Consider the following 22,926-nt stretch of genomic DNA (forward strand, 5'->3'; position numbering starts at 1 on the left):
GCAAAGGACAGAATGATACAAATTTGTTATTTTGCAATTGAAATAACATTGAGGACCAGCAAATTTTCTTCTAGGACCATCAGGGAAAAACACATTTTGAGAACTCAGTATGTGTCAACTCTAGCATGGAAAAAAGACACACTCAAAAAACATTATATTGATCATCAGTACCAAACATTTCTCAAAAAGATTAAATCTTCATCTTCAAACGACTTTAATCCGTAACAGTAAGCCTGTAAATGTTATCCATAAACCTAAAAATATTCAATTTTTCATAAGTGTATAGGTCTTGAATTGATTATGTCAATTGGCAAACATTGAAATTCCAAATCAAAACTGGCCATGACAAACAGATGCTAGATTGTAAATAACATTATAAAGGGAAATAACTTAAGATAGGTAATAGTGATGGCCCCTAATTCAACCTTGATCTGTCAGTTTTGTGGTAATAAGCATTGTGTATCAGTTTCATGAAACTTAGTTGAGGCAAACTAAAGTTGAAGAATGGAAACCTATTTCAGGACATAGGAAGAACAGACAGACAAGGGTAACTAACTCTTGATGACCCATTCACTGGGGTGAGGGCACAAAAATATGTAAGCCATTGTTATTTGGATGGAGAGTTGTCTCATTGGCACTGACAACACATCTTCCTATATCTTAGTCAAGCTGTTCTCTATTTAATCAATGTAAATAATTGGAAATGTACATGTATCTTTGGACATATTTTCCCTTATACACCTCGTGACAAGTTGGGGAATCAAACTGATATAATGATGAATTAAAGTTTTTTTATAGAGCTCTCTCTTAATGAAAGCAATTGCTAGAATTTCTATACAGATTATATTGAATGAATATTTTCAATTCTTCTAATACAACGTATTGGCATTCTACTCTTAACGGATCAAAAGTTTGCATGCAATGTCTGAATAGAAGTTTACTTAATAGACTTACCTCTTCAGTTTAAAATGCAGTTGCAATCAAAGCTTTTGAAAACCAATGTTCAAAATAAATATTTATCATTTTCGTCATCGATCATGGAGAAAAATAATAGGCTTCAAAGGCTTGATGGATCACAATTTTTTTTTTCTCAAAATTTTAAAAGTTAAAAAAGCTTTGATCATTTTTTGAAAATGACAAAACAAGAATGATAAATTGGTTCATTCTTTATTTCAAATGTCAAGATTAGGCTGTAATTTCATCATTCACACATAATCAATCAAACAGCATTTAAAACACAGACAGATTAAAAAGGGAAACAACTCCTTTTCAACATGCAGTACATCAATTTTGATATGCTCAAGTCCTGTATTTATATTCATCAATCCATTTCTTCACTCTGTACGAACAATCAGTAACACCATTTTGGAAAACAAATTAATTAAACAAGACATGAATTTAATCAAACATCAGTAAGAGTAAAGTTTTAGTATATAAAAGAAAATCAAATAAAACACATTGCTCAACGATTGCATCAAATCATTTTAAAAATTCAAACACTTTCTTGACATCTCCAACGCAACACGATATTCATTCGAAAATGGACGAAAATCTGGAAGTTTTCGGGGGAAGTGCAGTTTGTCAAAATCAAAATTTCAGAGATAGTGGGAACCGTGGAGTCGGACAATCTTCTGACATGAAACAATTGCATGTAAAGAATGTGAAACGTTGTAAAGACTTGAGGAGCCTGTGTAGATAATAGATGTCAATGTGATACAGAAGTGAGGTTTTACAGCTTATGTAATGTTTGGTAAATGTTCAGATGATCTATGTGCCTTTATCATGCCATAGTTATCAAATAATGAAAACAAATGAGCCTTGGGTGCACACTACACTAATCAGTCAGAGATTTATGTCTTAATATGTACAGACTTATGGCAGACATCAGAACCACAGGGGAGAGGTACTAATATAGATAAGATACCACTCAAACATGCATCAATTTTAATTTAAAAAATAAATTGAATTATCTCCCCTTAAAATGGACATCTTACTTTAAAAGTACAAATATATCAAAGAAACAATCACATCAGTCATTTTTTTTTTTTTTTTTTATTTTTAAATCTGATACATTATATTTATCCTGTAATCGTCCAACCATTGAACAAATATCATGTTCACAAATAATTTTTTGCTTTATTTGTAATTGTACATATAAAGTCTCCTGTTACTCTGCTTCCATGTTGAGGAAATGGTAATGTGATTATTTTTTTTGGATAACAGATCATTTTGGGGTTCTCTTTGTCTTTTGTTGGAAATACTCAATTTATTTGTACTCATTAAGAAACACACCAAAAGCTAGGTGAGCCTCGCTTTTTGTCCTGTTCCCAAATAAAATTAAGTTCTACATTTTGTGACAAAAAAATATTGTACATATATTTTGTATATACATGTACACATGTACATATATGAGCCGCGTCGGATAGAAATCGACCTTATGCAATTCGACGTCAAACCGAGTAACGTTACGATAAAGTTTCACAAGTTTTCATACAGGTAGTTTCTGACGTTATAAAAAAAACATGTCGCTATCTTACAAAACTACGTTTTTTCAAAAAATTATTGTGGGGACATTTCTTGTCGGATTTTAATGTACTAGGTACCAATAGAAGCAGAATTGTCACAGTTATATTTGTTTATTTGGATAAATTTTTGTTGTAAAACGTTTTTAATTTTTGGTAATATAACCAGTATTGTTTTTGTTCGGAAGTTTCTTATGTATTTCAACGAAATTAAATTGTAAATACTGTTATACATGTTCATAACATGAGAAACAAAAGTAATGGACGACAAAACTATGACAAATTAAACTAGTATACTTTAGACGATTCTGCGTCTTTTAACTCCGTATTTGTGAAAATCCACCATAATATAGCCTTCACAATTTTTTTTTAGTGGGGTTTTATATAAATTTGTAAAAAAAAATATACCAGGAAACCATACAATGAGGGGGGATAGGACCTTTATCGGGACTCCGGGATCGGGTTTTTTTAAGCTCGGGATTTCGGGATTGACCCTTTCGGGATCCGGGAATCCTTTTTTTCGGATTTCGGGATGTCGGGATTTGCTTTATTTAAATTCGGGACCTCGGGATTTCGTTTTTTCAAGTCCGGGATTTCGGGATCAAGACCCCTCCTATCCCCCCTCTACAATGTTTATCTGATTAAATCGGGCCTTTAGCTAACGTATTCCATGCATATAGAACAAAACTAGTATATTATTTCTAATAAGTTTAGTAAAAAATGCCAATAATTTCTTTCACGGAAACCGCTTTATCCGGTCCGACATGAACATTTCCTAATTATCTGGGAACCGTCACCTGCGTGTCGCGTGTCGTCTGCTTTTAATAAAAAAAATTGTTCCTGAATCCTGTCTTTTTCTAAATAGCATATTTCTCAACCTTAGTATCAGTTTTGGCTAACAGGAATACATTGTTTTGCTAAGGTATGTATTTCCTAATACGTGCTATATATTGAACTATTTTTACGTTCACGATCTATTTTTACATTTTATACAAAGTGAAAGTACTATCTGTTTTAGTAAAATTTATTTTCATTTCGTTCAGTGGCATAACACCTGTCTTAAAAAATAATTGTATACAATTCTTAAGCTTAACTCAACTAAAGTAATATTCTGAAAAAAACTATTTCTGGTAGTTTAAAACGAAATTTGTGTTGTATTGCAAAACTTTGCAGTGACACACGCAAAAACAAAATTAAATCAAAAGTTATTCATGAATACTATCATTGTACCGTTGCATTTTGGAAAATCTAAAAAGAAACAACAACACAAATATACAATATTAAACAAAGACCAAGACGTGCTCTAGGTGGATTTTTTGTACTATTTGCATGCAATTTATCTGTTCTTATCTATTCAGAAATTTGGAAATGATTTGCGTGTAATTTATGTTCAATGGCATTTCTGATTTAGAAATTGAAAGAAAGAGGGAAACATTTGCATAATACATGTGTACATGTATTTCGAAAACTAATAACTTTCAAAATAAAACCTTTTAAACCTCCTTTTTCATATCCCGACAACTTTAAAATTAGTATTCGGGCAATAAAATTCACGAACTATGCATCCGTGGGTCTTACTATTTTTCGTCCGTCCGTCCGTCTGCGTGATTAAGGTAACAATTTTGAAAGATGTAAACTGTGATGTCGGATTAATAAATAATAAACCAAAATTTCATCTAAAAAACCCGTTTATTTTGAAATTTGAACTACTATAATTTAAATAGATAGTATTTGAGATTTTGAACTACCTGTCACAAATCACTGGTGAATTATAATGGCGCAAAGCGCGACTACCAGTCGTATAGAAAAATTCTCTTGGTTCAATTTGTCTTTAATTTCATTCCTTTTTAATGTTGTAGTAAATTTCTGAAATGGACTGGTTCAATAACATAGGATGCGAAGAACTAGAAAATGAAGCAGTTGCCTATTTTGAACAATATATAGGGTCAATACCAGAGATTTTGGCATCAAGCAATGTGTCTGATAACAGCGATTCCGATATTGAAAATGACGAATCTGATATTGAAAATACATGTGACACAATTCAAGCTAGGGCCCGGGAATTTTATTCCACTTCCGTCATTCCAGATCAATCGGAAAATACATTTGTTCTTAATCAAAATGATGAATTAGAGGATCCTTCCCGACTTCGAATAAATGCTCTATATGCTAACGACTGTAATTGTACAAAAAAATGTTTTACAAAGCTTTCCACATTCAGAGAACAGGCCTATGATGTATCGTTATCTGTTTGTGAATTTACAAAAGCAGAGCGTGACATATACTTGCTTTCAAAATTAGAAAACTTAGAAATAACAGACTCGGTTTTCAGAGGAGGAAAGAGAGAACGAAAACGATACCGATATTCTTTTCAAGGAGTTGAGATATGCGAGTTCACATGGAGAAATATTTATAACATTGGGAGGAGCGAATTTAAAAGTTTAAAACAGCACTTAAATGCAAATGGCGTAACCCCTCGATCCCATGGTCTTAGTGGAAGAAAATCGAATCACGGACATTCATTTGAAGTAATTGAAAATACAGTAAAATTTATCAAGCGGTATGCTGATGAATTTGGTCTCCCTCTCCCGGCTGCGCCTCGGGCAACCGACAATACCCCTCCTATTCTTCTACCTTGTAGCGAGAGCAAGAAATATGTACACTCCAAATATGTTAGTTCATGCGTTAACTCAGAACAACAGTATGTTCAACTAACCGTATTTAAAGAAGTTTGGAATGCATGTGTCCCTCATATTCAATTTATGAAACCAAAGACGGATCTGTGTAAAACGTGCTTTCAGTTGAGGGAGGATATTTCCGGATCTATTTCAGAAGACGCGAAATTAGTGACAACTCAAAAATTAATTGACCATATACAGTCTGCGCGGACGGAGCGTGAGTATTATAAATTATGTACACAAAGATCACGTGATGAATTAAAGTTAGCTGAGTCTCCAATAGGAAAGTATAACACTCCATGTTCAAAAAATTTTGAAAATGTTCATTACACTTTTGACTTTTCACAATATGTAAACTTGCCACATTCGTCTCAACAAGTTGGAGCTCTTTACTTTTTAACACCTCGAAAGGTTCAAATATTTGGAGTTTGCGATGAAAACTTTCCAATGCAAACTAATTATTTGATTGATGAGCAACAAACAATCGGAGAAAATGGAAGTCGGACACATGGACCCAATGCTGTTTTAAGTATGCTCCACCATTATCTGCATGGTAATACTTATGGTGAAAAGGCGTGTCGTTTTCATGCTGATAATTCCGTGGGACAAAACAAAAATAAAACTACATTACATTATCTGTTGTGGAGGTGCGCAAAGGGTTTGCACAAAACTATTAATTTGCATTTTATGATTGCTGGGCACACAAAATGTTTATGTGACGCATGTTTTGGCATGTTGAAAAAAAAATTTAGAAAGTCGGACGTAAACACTGTATCGCAACTGGTTAAAATTGTTGACAATTCTGCCAAATGCAATAGGTCAGAAGTTTACAATGAAAATGACGATGACGAAAACAGCTTAAAGTGGTACAGATGGGATAATTTCTTCACTAAATATTTTAAACCACTCAGAGGTATAGGAAAATTCCATCACTTCAGATTTACCAGTGACGAAGTAGGAGTCGTATTTGCGAGAGAAACTCTTGATCAACCGGAGAAAAGACTGGTCCTCCTAAAGGAAAGCGCAAACCTACCGGAGTTGCTCACGACACTTCCAGAAGTTATTCAGCCAGCAGGGCTGACAGAGGAGAGAAGGCGTTATCTGTACAATGAAGTCCGTCCTTTTGTTCAGTTTAATTTCCGTGACGAATTTTGTCCTCGTGCTTCAGAGGAGTAACATTTTACATATATATACTGGTTAATGTTGGATTGAAAACTTGAGAATCATGTATTGCTTCATTGTAACAATCTTATAAATTAAATTAAATATTGTATACAAATGTATGTTTTCATGTCTCTCTTTATTACGAGAAAAGGACCGATACAGAATAAAATTAATGCACGATAACGTTAATTTCACGACGTTGTCGTGAGATTTGATGTTAAATATATGTATCCGTCAAAACTTTGAAATGGCGAAACTTTTTTAAAAAGAAAGTTAGAGTAAAACGGTTTTTTGTATTCAAATTGTATAAATATCAGCAAAATTAATATGAACAAAACTTAAATTGAGATTTTTTTTGCATAAGGTCGATTTCTATCCGACGCGGCTCATATATTGTATATACATGTAAACATCTAGAAAAAGACACAAATCTACAGCACATCAGATGATAAGGTTCTCAACTTTTTAAATCGTTCAGTTTTAGACTCTCTCTTCAAATTTATTTAACTGTTACAATGCCCTTTGAATTTTATTCTTTTAAACAAATAGAACTCCATAAATTACAAGAACGCAAAACTAAAAAACAATGGCGGCATAAATCATGCACATCAGATTTACCTTGAGAAAAATGTCCAGCAGCTGCATATAAAACATTCTATAATGACAAATGTTTATTAGGTCAAGACCCTTATAACTACCTGGGGCTTCTGCAAACAGGCCATCTGCTTGTGAAAAATGAATTTACAACCAGCATAATACCTAAATATGGTTATTAATTTAACAAGCACACGTTTAGCAACACTTGAATCAAATTAGAAAAACAAATCGTAACATAGAAAACTATAATATTGATTAATTGAATGTTGTTTAAGGCCACTTTCTGCACTATTTTGCTATCTCCGGGCAGTCAGTTTTTATTAGTGGAGGAAACTGGAGGGCCAAGAGAAAATTTAGATTGAAAACTGACGGTTTTAGTCAATTAAGATTAAAGATGGACCCATCTGTCACATGCCACCGGAATCAAATTCACAACTTCAAAGTTGACAGCTAGGCTAGTGATACAGTAGTTTGACTTCTTATCAGAAAAAATAAAATTAAATAAAATCCATTGATTGATTTTTGATGTTTTAACGCCACTTTAAAGCACCGCATTTAGGCTATTTCGTGGCAGTCAGTTCTAAATGGTGGAGGAAGCTGTAGTGCCCTGAGAAAACCAGGACCTCCGATAGGTAAACTGACATTCGTAGTCAATTAAGATTGGAGTCGAGTGCACCCGTGTATGGGCAGGGTTCGAACGCACAACCTCAGTGTTGACTGGCTAGTGATTACAGTAGTACTACTAAGACCACTCGGCCACCGAGTCCCCTCACAAAAAATAAGAAGTTGTGCATTGTCTTTTAAAGCCTAGTCCCAATCTTTCATTCAAAGAAGTAGAAAAAAATAAAGAAGGATTCTGACAGATCTGAAACACATTTGCAACTCATCTCTGTCAATCTGAAGACAAAATATGAAGTAATTTTTACAGTAGTTCCAGAGATGAGTGTGATGAAAATATTTGTTTTAAGTCAACATCAAAATATCAAGTAATGGCAAACAGGAAGTTAAGTATCTGACAGATCCAAAAAAATGCTCACACTTAATAATTCATCAGTGTCAAGATGATCACCAAATTATGAAGTCATTCTGTCTTGTAGTGCCTGACAAAAGTGTGACAAAAATATTTAAAGGATTAACTGAAAGACATATGATGCCAATATTAGTACATGTACTTGACTTCCATTTACAGATAATATAGATACTTTAACAGTAGTTAACAACATTCAACTATAGTTTGCCCATGGATTATCAATGGTGAGCAATGGTAACCTTGGTAAAGCATTGATGCCTAAGATGGATGCATTTTGATAGGTGTGTCTCTTGGACACATTCCTGGTTACATTCTATAATTTATCAATGACCAGGACATAAGTCACATGATAAATTTGTATAAAAGTAATTAAAAGGAACATTTACAGTGGTTGCCTAATGTTTTTTGTCAACCGCATTTGTATTGATTGCAGATCTTTTCATAGTTATGGTTAAATTTTGTTTATATTTTTAGACTATAGGGATCAATTTAGAGCTTGAAATATTTTGGATACCTGCCTCAATTGTCAAAGACTTTAATTTGATCTCTTGATGTCTTGTTTATTTGTATCAACATCTTCGCTAGCCAAAGGTTACGATACAGGTGAGGGGGACTGAATTGTAACCCTTGACTAGGGAAGATGTTGCATCAGTGGTTGCTGGGTATCAGTGGTTGCTGTCTCTTAGAAATTTACAAACTGATTCCTTATATATTTTACTTCATTATGTACTCATGCATGAAACATTTGCTGCTGGATGTTAAGCTTACAACAATCAATCAATCAACCCTTTGATTCATGGGATGTTGTTTTTTTTTAAATTTCTATTTTTGAATAGTAATTTTTTAATGATAAAATGACATTCTAAGCAATTCTTAAATGTTCAAGAACTGCATGAACTGTGACTTAGTATTATTACACTAGATTAATTTATTTTTCAAAAAGCGCTTGAAAATCAGTCGTTAAAATCAGTGGAGTCATAAACGTCTTAAATTTTTTTATAAATATCAATCTTTTTTACTAAAATGAAAGTGACCGAAGTTCTACTTGTACCTTCTTTTACTTTTTAGCCAAGAAGGTGAATTGAAATCTTTTACCCAAAAAAGAACTAATACATTTTTATTTCCTTAAAAAAAAACACCAGATTTTCACATTACTCTGGTAAATAAATATAGTTTTTCAAATGTTGATTTTAATGAATAAATAAACCATTAATAGTCTGAAATTAGAAACCAAGCTGATGTAAAACATTCAATATAAAATGTAAATTTTTTAACATTATTTACAACAGGATTTGACACATTTAACAGCAATTAAACTTGGTTCAATAAATTAAATAAATTGGCATGTCTAGTCAATCCTTCAAACAAACCAATCCTACATAAAGTATCACATTTTGTCTCTGTATTTTTTATTTTTTTTTGGTATTGTCATATTTTCCAACAAAATATATGTATTTGAAGGAGCAGTTGATAGTCTTCAGATAAATGAAAAAACCAAATGATTCCGACTCCCGTTTGTTGTTAATTGCCATCTTTCTAGACACTTGCAACCATCTAAAACAAATGGATCTCCAAAAGCAGCTAACAATGGCTGTAAAGGCTATTAAACTTTGTCAAAGGTATTTTTAAACCTTTCTTTTTTTTTGTAAATTTTTTTTCACAGAAAATTTAAGTAGAAATCTATAATTGAAATTAACTCAAATGATGACTTTTTCAAAGCACTGGTCACTGGTCATCATCAGACATGCATATCAAAGTTTAGCAGGACCCTAAATATTGCAAAAAAAATGTCATAATGCTAAAATTGTATTTGTCAAGTTTTTTTTTTTTTTCATTTGTAATAAATTATGACCTATTAGTTAAGGTATGTAGTGGCATAACGAAGATTTTTTTTTTTTCAATTCAAAGAAACTTGTCCACCTTCCATTTGCGTAGTTGAGTTTAAACACCTAGCTAGTGACAAACTTTCTAGAGTCCAACAGAGATGATGATACCAATTTATGAAGAGCAGAAATGATCAACTTCTAATTAAATGTTGATTTTTTAATTCTTACCTTTCAAATATTTGAATTTAACATCTCAATACCTGAAGAAACATCAGTAATAAGGTACCAATTATAAAAATCAATTTCTGAAATTCATCTTTGCATACAAATTACATAAAAGATATAAATAATAAAGAATATGTGATAATAATTGAGTAATGAATTTCTTAACAGGATGTGATAAATGATTTCTCCCCAGGTTTTAAGATTTAATGATTGGCCTATCTGATACAGGTGTCATCCCTGATTTTTGACAAATACGTCACTTTCGTCTTAAAATCATTTTTCATTTTTAACGTTATATAATTTACATCTGAGAGAACTTTCGTAACAATACTTCACAATACTTCACACCTGCGCCATATCACAAGTTAATTAGGTTAACTCATTTATGTCGATTACAACTGCAATAATTTTGTAAACTTATACTCGAATCGTCAATATTTGACTTTCTAGGGAAACTAAGAAGAGGTGTAGCCTTTTGATTAATGACAAAGTTGTACATATTTTTGAAAAACATCTGTCACATTTTTAAACTTAAATTATGATTGATATGGCACGCATGCACAACTAAAAATTATTAATTTCCTCTAAATTCATTAAAAGATTAAGATTAAAGCTAGTAATTTATGTATTTCAATACAAATGGCATAACTCACACATTATTTATCTCCTCCCATAACTGTGCACTGACATAACTAAATTTCTCACATACTTTTCCCAAAACAGTATTACATGTATATATAAAAAAAAATCAAAAAATCATTTCATATACTTTTTAATCCAAAAGATTGATAGTCCTCATTTATATAAAGCCTACATAATTCATATATACATTTTGATCCAATATATGATGGTCCGTCATTTATATAAAGCCAACTTAATTCATATATACATTTTGATCCAATATATATGATGGTCCGTCATTTATTTTAAGCCTACATAATTCATATGTGCATTTTAATCCAATATATGATGGTCGTCTTTTACATAAAGCCTTCATAATTCATATGTGCGTTTTAATCCAATATTATCAGATATAAAACCTTGGTCACACCTTGCCATAATCTAATAATCCCAAAATAATAAGAAATTTAATAATGCGACAGGTCTTATCAATCAAATACAGATAGATCAAATGATATATTACGTAAGTTTAAATATCAAAATATATTGTTTCGTCAAAACTTACTATATAAATGGATATATACCTTAAGTATCTACTGTTTACAACAGTGTCAAATTTTAAATCAAGTTGAAATATAATGGTCCATTTTAAAGTACATGTTTAAGTATGAGTATGACATATTTTTGTATGAGAAATTACTAATACATGTAATACAGTCATGCTTAATATTATGTTTTTCTGTCACATTTTTTGGATTGTTCTTAATCTTGTGGTTTTTGTTTTTATTTTTTGGTCAAGGCAATATGTCACGTAATATTGGACTTCTGATTTTCAATCTCCCTCCCCCCCCTCCTCTTTTCTATTTATACTGTAAATTAAGAATTTTGTCATTTTACACCAAAAATCCTACTTAATTCAGATGAAAAAATTCATGATGTGAGTTTAAATTATTGTGATTAAACCCTGTCACATTTTTTGCAATATTTCTTGAATGTACAGTATCAGAACTAGATTGCTGAGACTGTTGTCAACAGCCATTTTTGAGATTTCAACAAGAAGTTGAAATCTTTTTGAATCTCAACAGCAAGACTTCCTTTGGATAATTTAACACATCTTATATCTAATGCTGTTTTAGAGATATTTCATTTTCCTAATGTCTGAAGTAGGATCTCTCCCCTTTTCACAAAAGAAACTTGACAACATGAACTACCAACAGGTCTTAAATCACCAATTTGGTCCTAAATCATTTAATTATCAAAGATGTCTGATGTGGCCTGATCTGGTCATAGATGTCAACTTATCTAACCTTTGAAGTAATGGAGCACTCCCTTAGTTTGGACATTTATGATGCATTGAACTCAAGATCTTGCAACCAACAATCAAATCTTAAGAACTATACACTTAGTGAAACCAATATTTCCCTGCATTGGAAATCTTGATTTCTTTTTTATCATTTTATTTTTTTTCAAGGGGGCAGAGGGAGTTTTGTAAACCTTTAAGTTTCTTTCTATTCCAGTATGAAAAAAACATGCTTCTGGTTTGTTATAAATCTACACATGTAAACCATGAGACACTTCTGAGAATAATGAAGCAGGAAGTTTAACAATATTAGAAAGCCCATTTGACAGGCATGATGTTTGACTTCTCATACGATTGATCAATGCTTTTTTCATTTATATGAATAACAACTTAAATTCATTATTTCCCACCCAAAAACATAAAAATTTCAATATTTCTATTATACCGCTAATATTCTATACCCATGCGACAAGGTGTTTTTCAATCTACCTTGGTACTAAATATTATGGCTTTGTTCAGACAGTTTAAAAACTAGATAAGGTTGATGTATAAAGTATTGATTGGATATAATTGTGTTTTGTTGCTTGTTTGATCAAACTATGTCCATCACAGAGAACATTTACGAGTGATTTATGACACATTATTAGACAAGGATTTTAGCTACTGCAATGTCGCAGTATTGACAGAGCTTTTGAAATCTGATTGGACTGACAGGACCACTAACATTTGTCATTTCTTCTGATACAGACCCAGTGATAAAAGAATCCATTAAAGCTTGGGACAATATATCATTTGTGCAATGATCATAATTTTTCTGGAGTGCATTGTCAGAGGGTACACAGGAGTTAATCTATCACGCGGATACACCCACCTTAATAACATGACAGTCACAACTTAAGCAATCCTGTTTTTCTAAAGATTGGTATTCTTAAGTGTTACAAAGGCTTAACTAAGTACAGGTTATGCTAATTCAAAACAACTTATCCTTGTTTTCAAATCTATTTAAAGACATGTACAAGTAATGAATCCTCTTAATTTACTTTTTACAACAAACCAGATGATCCACAGGGTGCAGCTTTATACGACAGCAAAGTTCGAACCCTGAACAGTTTGGGCAAGTATGGACACAACATTCAAGCTTGATACAGCTCTGAATTTGGATTGTGATTAAAAAGTTGTCACAACATAGGTTTCTAACACAGAATGAATGTGGTCTAAGAACTTAAACTTAAAAACTTAAAAATTTTAAATTGGACATTTACCTATTATGGTCAAATATCCAAAATCTAAATACATGGTTAGATTCAGCATATCAAAAAGTAAAATCACAAAAATACTGAACTTAGAGGAAGATCAATTGGGAAAGTCCATAATCACATGGCAAAATCAAATAACAAAACGCATCAAAAACGAATGGACAAGAACTGTCATATTCCTGACTTAAACCTCAATTATTCAATTTTTGATGAAATCAAACGAAGTATAATTTTGGACCCTTTGGGCCCTTATTCCTTAACTGTTGGGACCCAAACTCTCAAAATCAATCCCAACCTTCCTTTTATGGTCATAAACCTTGTGTTTAAATTTCATAGATTTCTATTTATTTATACTAAAGTTATGGTGCGAAAACGAAGAAAAATGCTTACTTGGGCCTCTTTTTGGCCCATAATTCCTAAACTGTTGGGACCTAAACTCCCAAAATCAATCCCAACCTTCCTTTTGTGGTCATAAACCTTGTGTTTAAATTTCATAGATTTCTATTTACTTATTCTAAGTTATGGTGCGAAAACCAAGAAAAATGCTTATTTGGGCCCTTTTTTGGCCCCTAATTCCTAAACTGTTGGGACCAAAACTCCCAAAATCAATCCCAACCTTCCTTTTATCGTCATAAACCTTGTGTTTAAATTTCATAGATTTCTATTTACTTATACTAAAGTTATGGTGTGAAAACCAAGAAAAATGCTCATTTGGGCCCCTTTTTGGCCCCTAATTCCTAAACTGTTGGGACCAAAACTCCCAAAATCAATCCCAACCTTTCTTTTGTGTTCATAAACCTTGTGTTTAAATTTCATAGATTTCTATTTACTTATTCTAAGTTATGGTGCGAAAACCAAGACAAATGCTTATTTGGGATCTTTTTTGGACCCTAATTCCTAAACTGTTGGGACCAAAACTCCCGAAATCAATCCCAACCTTCCTTTTGTGGTCATAAACCTTGTGTTTAAATTTCATAGTTTTTATTTACCTAAACTAAAGTAATTGCGCGAAAACAAATGTGTCTTCAGACAACGACAACGACGCCAATATCATACCAATATACAACTGGTTGCATAAAAACAACCATAAGCAATCATTTCTTCCTGAAATCCTTATCATTTACCTAATACATGAAAATCATATATTTCTAACTCTATAGGAAAAACTTATGCAGTATTTTTTTTGTATTTTAAAGGGGCATAACCCATGGAAAATCACATAGCAGTAATATCAATTTGGTAGACCATAACTTTTTAACAGGAAAGTTGAAAAACTAAAAACTACAGTTCTTGTCATAAAAACTTCAATAATCACTCATTTTCCCTATATCTAAGCACATGCAGTTTATAATCACATAAGCAACACGATGTGTGCCACATGTGGAGCAGGATCTGCTTACCCTTTTGGAGCACCTGAGATCACCCCTAGTTTTTGGTTGGGTTTGTGTTGTTAATTCTTTAGTTTTCTATGTTTTGTAATGTGTACTATTGTTTGTCTGTTTGTCTTTTTCATTTATAGCCATGGCATTGTCAGTTTATTTTCGATTTATGAGTTAGACTGTCCCTCTGGTATCTTTTCTCCCTTTTTTATAAATGTCTCAGATTTTGTTTTACCTGTATATGTTATACAATGTATAGGTGAAAACAAATTTCATTGACAAATTGCAGCCTGTGTTTTAAAGGGGCTTTGAAATAGATGAAGACTATCGGGTAAGAATCCTTGTTACTTGTACCGGTATTTATAAAAGCCTCTTGAGTAAATTGTCTAAATGGTAGTATTCACAAAATGTTAAAGAAAGATTGGAGGGACAGTCTATTTTATATATTATCAATCAAAATATGACAGAGGACAAACTACTGCTGACTAACATTGTAAATATTAATTCAAAAATACTTTAAACAGGATAATAATAAAACTTTTAAAGTCTTCAGAAAGAATCCATTTATAATTTGGTGTGCAGTTATGGACAAGTAACAGGTGCCTTGGGCAAGATACTCAGTTGATACAACAGTTTTTAAATTTAAGCACGCATGACAACTATTTGTCTACAAAAGACTCCTCAGTGACACATGAAGCAAAAAATAAAAACGGACAAATAAAGCATGCAGTTGAAGAGCACTAAGGACCCAAGTCACTCCATGCATTTTAAAGAAAATTAAGTATGAAGTTGAAGAGCATTGAGGACCCAAGTCACACCAAGCATCTTGAAGAAAATAAAGTATAAAGTTGAAGAGCACTAAGTAATTGGAGGACCCAAGACAGGCGGCAGTCACTCCAAGCATCTTGAAATAAGAGAGAGAAAAGCACCTGTATACCCTCATGTCAGCTGATTCATTTTACCTGTGCAACACCTTCGTATGACAATCAAACTCATCAATCAAACAGTACAGAAACCTTTTTGAAAATCAATCTTCAGAAAATCTCTCTCCTGCCTGGGATAATCATGGTGAAGTCAGTCATTTAACTGATTAATGGACAAAAGAAAAATATCTGAATTAAAGAGTGAAGATCAAATAAATTATGTACAGAAAAATTTAATGGCTTTTTACATCCATCCTGTCAATTAGTTTGAGTCATAGTGTCTATGACCATTAAAAATAAGGACATATTTCTCTCTCGGCCTCCATTTTTCTTTTCCCAATTTATGGGAAGTTTTCAAGTGATTTACTGCTTTGAAAAATTTATACTTCAAAAGCCATGGTATAAATATACTTTAAATGGTGTAATTATATACAATATGTTATGTCTTTTCTTTATATTTACTTGACATGAGAAGACATCAAATTCCTGCCTACATTTTGCATTTTTCTAAAATATAAATACATGTACTTTAACATTAAAATTCAAATGTTCAGTTGAGGACATATTAACAGGTGTTTAATTCCATCTTTCCGGTAGATTCAAACAAAAAATATCTAGCAAGAATCAAACATTTACCTTGGAGCATTATACTCAACAAATTTTCAGGGAAAAAGTTTATTCTGAAATTCAAGATGACCACCATTACTAACACTAAGCAATCAATTACTGGTAACGAAAAAATCAAGCAGCACTAAAAAAATGTACAAATTACCAAAAAAAATATCCTTTTTCTTTTTTAATTTATCAAAGTTACGGCCAACCTCTGTTATCTCTGACAACAATAAATTCAATAGTTTAAAAACTTCAGTCCTCAAACAGAGAAGCACTTACAAGTTAACACATTAAAGCAATCTATCAATAAAACATTCCCAAAAGAAAGTATACAACCTACTAGATCATCATACGATCAGACACAGTAGTCAAGATCACTGTCAGTCCAGGCTAAATTGCTTAGTCGTCATTATGGATCAAATGTGCTTTATAGAGCAATCAACCAACTTTATTATCTTGTTTTTAAATGAATTGTCCATTTGCATTAATTTTAAAAGGTAAAAGTTCCTGTAATTCACATTTACAGTGTCAGGAATGCATTTCAGGCGGATCGTAAATCGTCATTGCCAGACGTCTGAGTGAAATCTGTCTGTAATGAAATGGTAATGGAAAACCTGAAGCTGTCATTAACTTTTGCTAATTTAATTTTCAGCTCTGTTTTTGTAGATTTTTTTCCTAATGAATTAATTCCTAACAAGGGTATGACCTTGTTTGTTTTTTATATGAAACAAGTACATTAACTCATTTACTGTCGCTTGAATACAACAGTTATAAGACTTCAAGAAAGTTTTATCCAGTTAATTTTTTTTATCCCAATGTATGAAATAAAAGTTAATCACCAATAAGGAAGTAATAATACATTCTTAGGGCTTAACCAGTTTAATGGCTTCCCAAATCATCCATAGTGTGATTTTTCAAAAGCAAAGCAGGTGAAGCTAGCATCTTTTATGGATAGGCTAGTATTTTTAAAATCAACCCTTCTCTGACAAAAATATTGCTATTGACTAATAGTTGTTAACTTAAACTTAAGCAAATGAATTTACATCAGAATACCTTTTCTGGTAAAGAAATATATTTTGATCATTTAGTGCCCAACTTATTCATCATTATAAGAACTTGCAACACAATTTTAGGGTAGTTGTGCTCAATTGTATTTTGATGACGATTTTCATTACCCCTTAGGCCCTACATGCTATTTTTAATAGTAGACTTCCCTAACACAAGTTGTCACTACAAGACTTGATACATTGGTTGAATATTGCATGCATGTAGAAATTTGATACATGAACAATTCTGCATATACATGGTGTTCATGAAGATAAAATTAAGGTAAATATTTCCAGAGCTGTAAAAATTGAAAACTTTGGTTGAAATTATAAAGGAATTTTGGACTTCTTAACATCAATAAGTCTAAAAGCTAGTTAATGTCACTATCATAATTTTTCAAAAAACAAAAACTTGGTCAAAGAAAAAAATGCACTTTGATTGGATAATTTCTGTCAAAGTTTTAAGAAACAGCCATTTCCCCATCCTGAATCGACTCTCAAATTATATTTGGATGGAAATTGTTGTCAAGTAGTTGCACTCGTTCACTGCAATCAGGAACAACAATGATTATTAATTATTATTACCACAGCTTTTTGTTGTTGTCAGTCATAATTGGACATTGGTTTTTATGATACTTATGATACACTCGTAAACAACTTGATTCTAATCACAATGAAAATTGATTTTATGTAAAACTTAGTATTGTAATTGGTAATTTATTATCTACCTCTCATCCTAGCTCCACATTACAGTGAACTAGTTCCTTAGAAGGGTAATAAAGTTTTGTGAAAATGTAAATTAAAAGTAAATTCATGAAATATTTGCCACTGAACTTTGAGCAAACAACAGACAATTGCAATTTACACAAGATTAATCAAATCCCATTTCAATCTATCATGGCCTATATTTCATAGTTGAATGACTTTGGGTAAGTTTTATATCTTCTTATTGGTTTAGATACATCAACGATACGTCACCAGTGCAGTCTTTTCTTATGTTGCAACATTGTTAACATCTAAGTGATTGGTTAAGACTTTTTTCCTTCAGTCTTGCAACCTTTTTGACATCATGGTTAACCATGGTAGAACATGATTGACCATGGTCACTGATGGACATGGTTGTTAACCATGGCTGCTGACCATGGTGCCAATTAACGGAAGATGGTCAATAGTTATCAAAGGTACCAGGATTATAATTTAGTACGCCAGACGTCAACCATGTTCATGGACAGTGACTATGACTTTTTGCTTGGGAAATTTAGGCTTGCTTCATTGTAACCATGATACAACTTTAAATGTACCTTCCAAGACATTCACATGTCTTAACATTTTGTCTAATCACTTATAATTGACCTTTAAAAAAAAAGAATCACAAATAACATTTTAACAAGCCAATTAAATGTGACTCAAGTGTCACCATCAAACAAGCAACATGACTCTTTCAATAAATGTTCAACACGGAAAAATGCCTTAAAAAAATAAAACAAAAAACTTTCAGCAGATTAAGACTCAGATCTGATACCAATTACGTACATGGCAAGACATTTTTATCCAAATTTTGCATGTTTACGACAGACATATGCCATTATATCAGAGTCATCAATCCTCAAAACGCTTTGTTGAATTCCATCAATGCAGAAACTTATTGTTTGATATTGACATTCAGCGCTGAATTAAAGGAATCAGTCATCCTATAAATTGAGGGTACAATTCCCAAAAGTATTGTAAAAAAAATACAACAAGACATGATACTCTGTTTATCCCTAATTACTAAGGATGAAATCTACTTCTAATCTAGAAGAATCAAAAAGGATTAGGTCAATCATTTTTCTCTTATACAACAATGTTTGTCAAGTATGGTAATGATCATAGACTTAACTGATTATTCTTAAAATTGAGAGCTTCCACTTGGCAATATTTTTGTCAGAATCTACACCGTTTTCTTTTAGATAAACAAACCCTCTATTGTGGGCATACATAATAAAATTTAAAATAAATAGGGAATGTGTCCATTTGACACAGATAATGCCCCCGCTAGCATATCATATAAAGTTATAAAGGGACATAACTGATGAATGGTAAAAGTGACACTACCCAAACATGTACTTGATCTGAGTTTTGTGGTAATAAGTATTGTGTATAAGTTTCATACAATTTGGTTGATGCAAACTTAAGTTAGGAACAGGATGGAAACGAAAAATTCAGCAATTTTTCCATTTGTAAAGGGGCATAACTCTAGAAAAATAAAAGTGACACTCCCAAAATTCAACTTTGATCTGTATTTTTTTGGTAATAAGCATTGTGTATAAGTTTCATAACATTTAGTTGTGGCTAACTAAAGTAAGAGAATTGAAACAAAAAATTCAGTATTTTTTCAATTTGTGAAGGGGCATAACTCTAGAACAATTAAAGTGATCATCAAAATTCAAATTTGATCTGTGTTTTGTGGTAATAAGCATTGTGTATACTTAGTTTCATGACATTTGGTGGTGGAAAACTGAAGTTAAAGAACGGAAACTAACTTTGGGATGTACATACAGACGGACAAGGGTAAAACTTAATGCCCCCCTCTGCTACAGCGGGAACATAAAAATAATAATCCCTTACATATGGTATATATACTACATCTTGTAGTTGCTAACAATGCATGACATTTTACAAGATACATGTGTATCACAAGTTTTGGGTTAACCCTGCCACACTTACATGTTTTTAGGTAACCCAACCACACTTGTGAAAACAAGCCAAGATGCATACACCAAATATTCTAACTTTTGGCACTTTAATGTATCTTAGAAATGAACCAAGACACAAAATTTAAAGATGACTTTATAAATGAATCCTTACAATGCACATGTGTAAACCTTACAGTCATTCCCTACCCATTTATAGTTGAACAATGGCTTATAGGAACTGGGAAACATAAAAGCTATATAAAGCATGAAAAGGCGATGTTGACTAATGAACCATGAAAATGATGTAAAACTAAAAAGTCAGATAACTCTTCCAAACAGACATAAAAATGTATCTTATAATCATCAGAAATTGGACTTGATCATCATGAGCATCTAGTCACAGAAAGCAACATATCTAAATTTTAAAAGATTTCGTCCAAGCATTTTCAAGTTATTGCACGTACACTGTTAATGGCAGCTGCCGCCCAGCCATCAGACGTACATCATCAAAGTTATAACCAATATTTTCCTTTGGAAATCTGGTAAAATACGAGGATAACTAAAATATAACAATAATAAAAATTACTTAAAAAAACAAAAACCAGATCTTTATTACCAAGATCACGAACAAGACCTAGTCAACTTGTAACCTTCCTTTCCTTAGCTAAATCATTGTACTTTTCGCAAATTTATCTCAGGTTTTACATATATATAAACTCTCAGCTGAACACGATTTTTAAGACTACAAATGTCTGCTGATACCTGTCACAACGAAGTCATGAGACAAATTCTTAAGAAGCATTACAGACCAATAATTCAATGACGGGACATGTCAGTTTAAGTTTTTTTTATTTACAAAATGATTTTTATAATACTGTCCTCTTACAAAGGAAATATAATCTTCTTATTTGTTTGCAAAATTCAGTAAATAATGAGATTTATTCAGATCATGTCTAAAACTCACAAATCAGCTAAATCAAATAAATAACAAAAGAAGACAGAGACTCGGATGGAGTTTTTGTCAGAAAACAATCCAAGTCGTCTTCAATAAATCACCTCCCTACATGTGACAGTCTCAATTATAATGATTTTGACAAATATAAATGGGAAACTGCTTGCTTTTAGTTCTGGAGTTGTATTTACACCAGAAAAATGGATTAACTGAACTATAAAATGGCATACATCAGTCTTAAGAGATAATTATCTATTACATGATCAAACTTCTATGTAGGGTGACACCAGCGCATCAAAACTCAAGAGGGTATCATTTAAAGCGGCTTTAACACCAAAGGATAAAATGACAATTTTCTATTATTGTTGTTTAACTTGTTGGATTGCTTTAAAATTTCTGTTGTTGGGAGCTTGACAATTCAAAAAGCACTTAAGCTCTTAACCTAATGAGTTTTACTTATATCTATCTATGCTTGCATATATTTCTTCATCACTTAAAATGCCTAGTCAGAATTTTTTCAGTGTAGAGGTTTTTTTTTAACAGCACATTGCTATCTTTTCTTGTCTTATAAGCCAACTATTAATTCATATGAAATACAAACAATTTTGTCCTTATGTACTGACAGGAAACTGTTTCAAAAATGCCTTAAGTGTTTTATGAACCTCCAGTATGCCAAACAAGTATTTCAATGTCCATCCCTGAGTACATGTATTCACAACCGTTTTGAGAAAACTGAAATACAAGCAATTATGCTATCCAATTTTACTAAAATTCAGTGTATATATAAATAAGATGGTTTGGTATGATTACCAATGAGAAAACTCTCCATCAAATGACATACAAATAAGCAACTTCAGGACAACATATAACCTTCAACAACGATCAAAAACAAATACAGCACTGCAAGCTTTAAAGGCTCTGAAATGACCTATTGAAAAAAAAAATTCAATTGGAAGTTATTGAAAACATAGTTGTTCTGGAAACAGCTCTCTTAAAATCTAGAATTCCTTTCAAATCCCTTAGGCAAAGTTAAACTAAGATGAATTTGACACTTTCAGTTAGTTTATGCCCTGAAATGTTTAATATCTTTGCTCCCATATTTTGGACATAAGCATACACAGTATGTCTAATGATTATTATTCTAGAAACATGTTGTGCACATATAAAGTATATTAGTTACATTTTTACTCAGATAAATGTTGTGCACATATAAAGTATATTAGTTATATTTTCACTCAGATAAATAATGTGCACATATAAAGGCCGTACGGTGACCTATAGTTGTTAATGTCTGTGTCATTTTGGTCTTTTGTGGATAGTTGTCTCATTGGCAATCATACCACATCTTCTTTTTTATATATAAAGTATATTAGTTATAAAAATTTCACTCAGATAAATTTTGATCTCAATATAAACTTGATTTATAATACAGCTATTGCTTAATTGCAGGTTTATTAAATCACTTGCAAAAATAACAAATAAACATTTCAGTTGTAAAATTAAATGAATGTAAAAATAAGGAATTATTTGAATCTGGAATAATAATGAATTCTGGAAAATTGATTAGAAATGACGTATGATGAAAACTAACCCACCTAAGATTAATTTTAATTTCACTATAATTTCAGTGTGAACTGAGTGTTTCCCTTCAGCCATAACTCATTTTCTTGTACAGAGGTTGTTTTCAAGGCACTGGTTCCTCCTTTTCTACACCCCCCCCAAAAAAAAAACCCAAAACAATCAAAAACTACAAACTTTTAAGAGCACATTTCAAGAAAGGGAATTTAATACTTTCATATGTTTTAATTTAATATCAATTTGAGCAAAAGTAAATTATGTGCGGAAAATGTGCCCTTTTTCGGTATTATTATACTTATAATTCGATGCATTTACAAACCAAACACTACTGACAACTAACCAATCAATGGTATATATAGTCCTACTTACAACTATGACATTAAGTGTTGTCAGTTACCTGAATTAATTAAACTGTCATTAAATCATTACAACTGTTTGTTTTATTATAATCTTGCCATACCTGACTAATCACAGGATAATTAAAACAACCTAACTGTCACCTTCACCTGTAAAAGTGACATGTACTTGTCAGTAGACTGCTG

General features: G+C 31.9%; 2 protein-coding genes across 3 annotated transcripts in view; one reads left to right on the forward strand and one right to left on the reverse strand.

Moving 5' to 3' along the window:
- Window positions 1-22,926, reverse strand: part of LOC139524009 (protein tiptop-like) — a 59,552-nt gene that overhangs the window by 26,015 nt on the left and 10,611 nt on the right. Inside the window, exon 1 of one of the 2 annotated variants that reach the window (XM_071318529.1) lies at window positions 10,046-10,168. The exons of the other annotated variant lie outside the window; for it this stretch is intronic. The gene's annotated coding sequence lies outside the window, so the exon portion shown is untranslated. Of the gene's footprint in view, window positions 1-10,045; window positions 10,169-22,926 lie in introns of those variants that run through there. 2 annotated transcript variants of the gene reach the window in all.
- On the forward strand, window positions 4,358-6,383 carry LOC139524010 (uncharacterized). The gene has a single exon (XM_071318530.1). It carries the CDS (start codon window positions 4,394-4,396, stop codon window positions 6,374-6,376), a length of 1,983 nt encoding a protein of 660 aa, XP_071174631.1. The 5' UTR covers window positions 4,358-4,393; the 3' UTR covers window positions 6,377-6,383.

This window comes from Mytilus edulis, chromosome 5 (genome assembly GCF_963676685.1).
Source record: "Mytilus edulis chromosome 5, xbMytEdul2.2, whole genome shotgun sequence".
NCBI classification, from domain to species: Eukaryota; Metazoa; Mollusca; class Bivalvia; order Mytilida; family Mytilidae; genus Mytilus; species Mytilus edulis.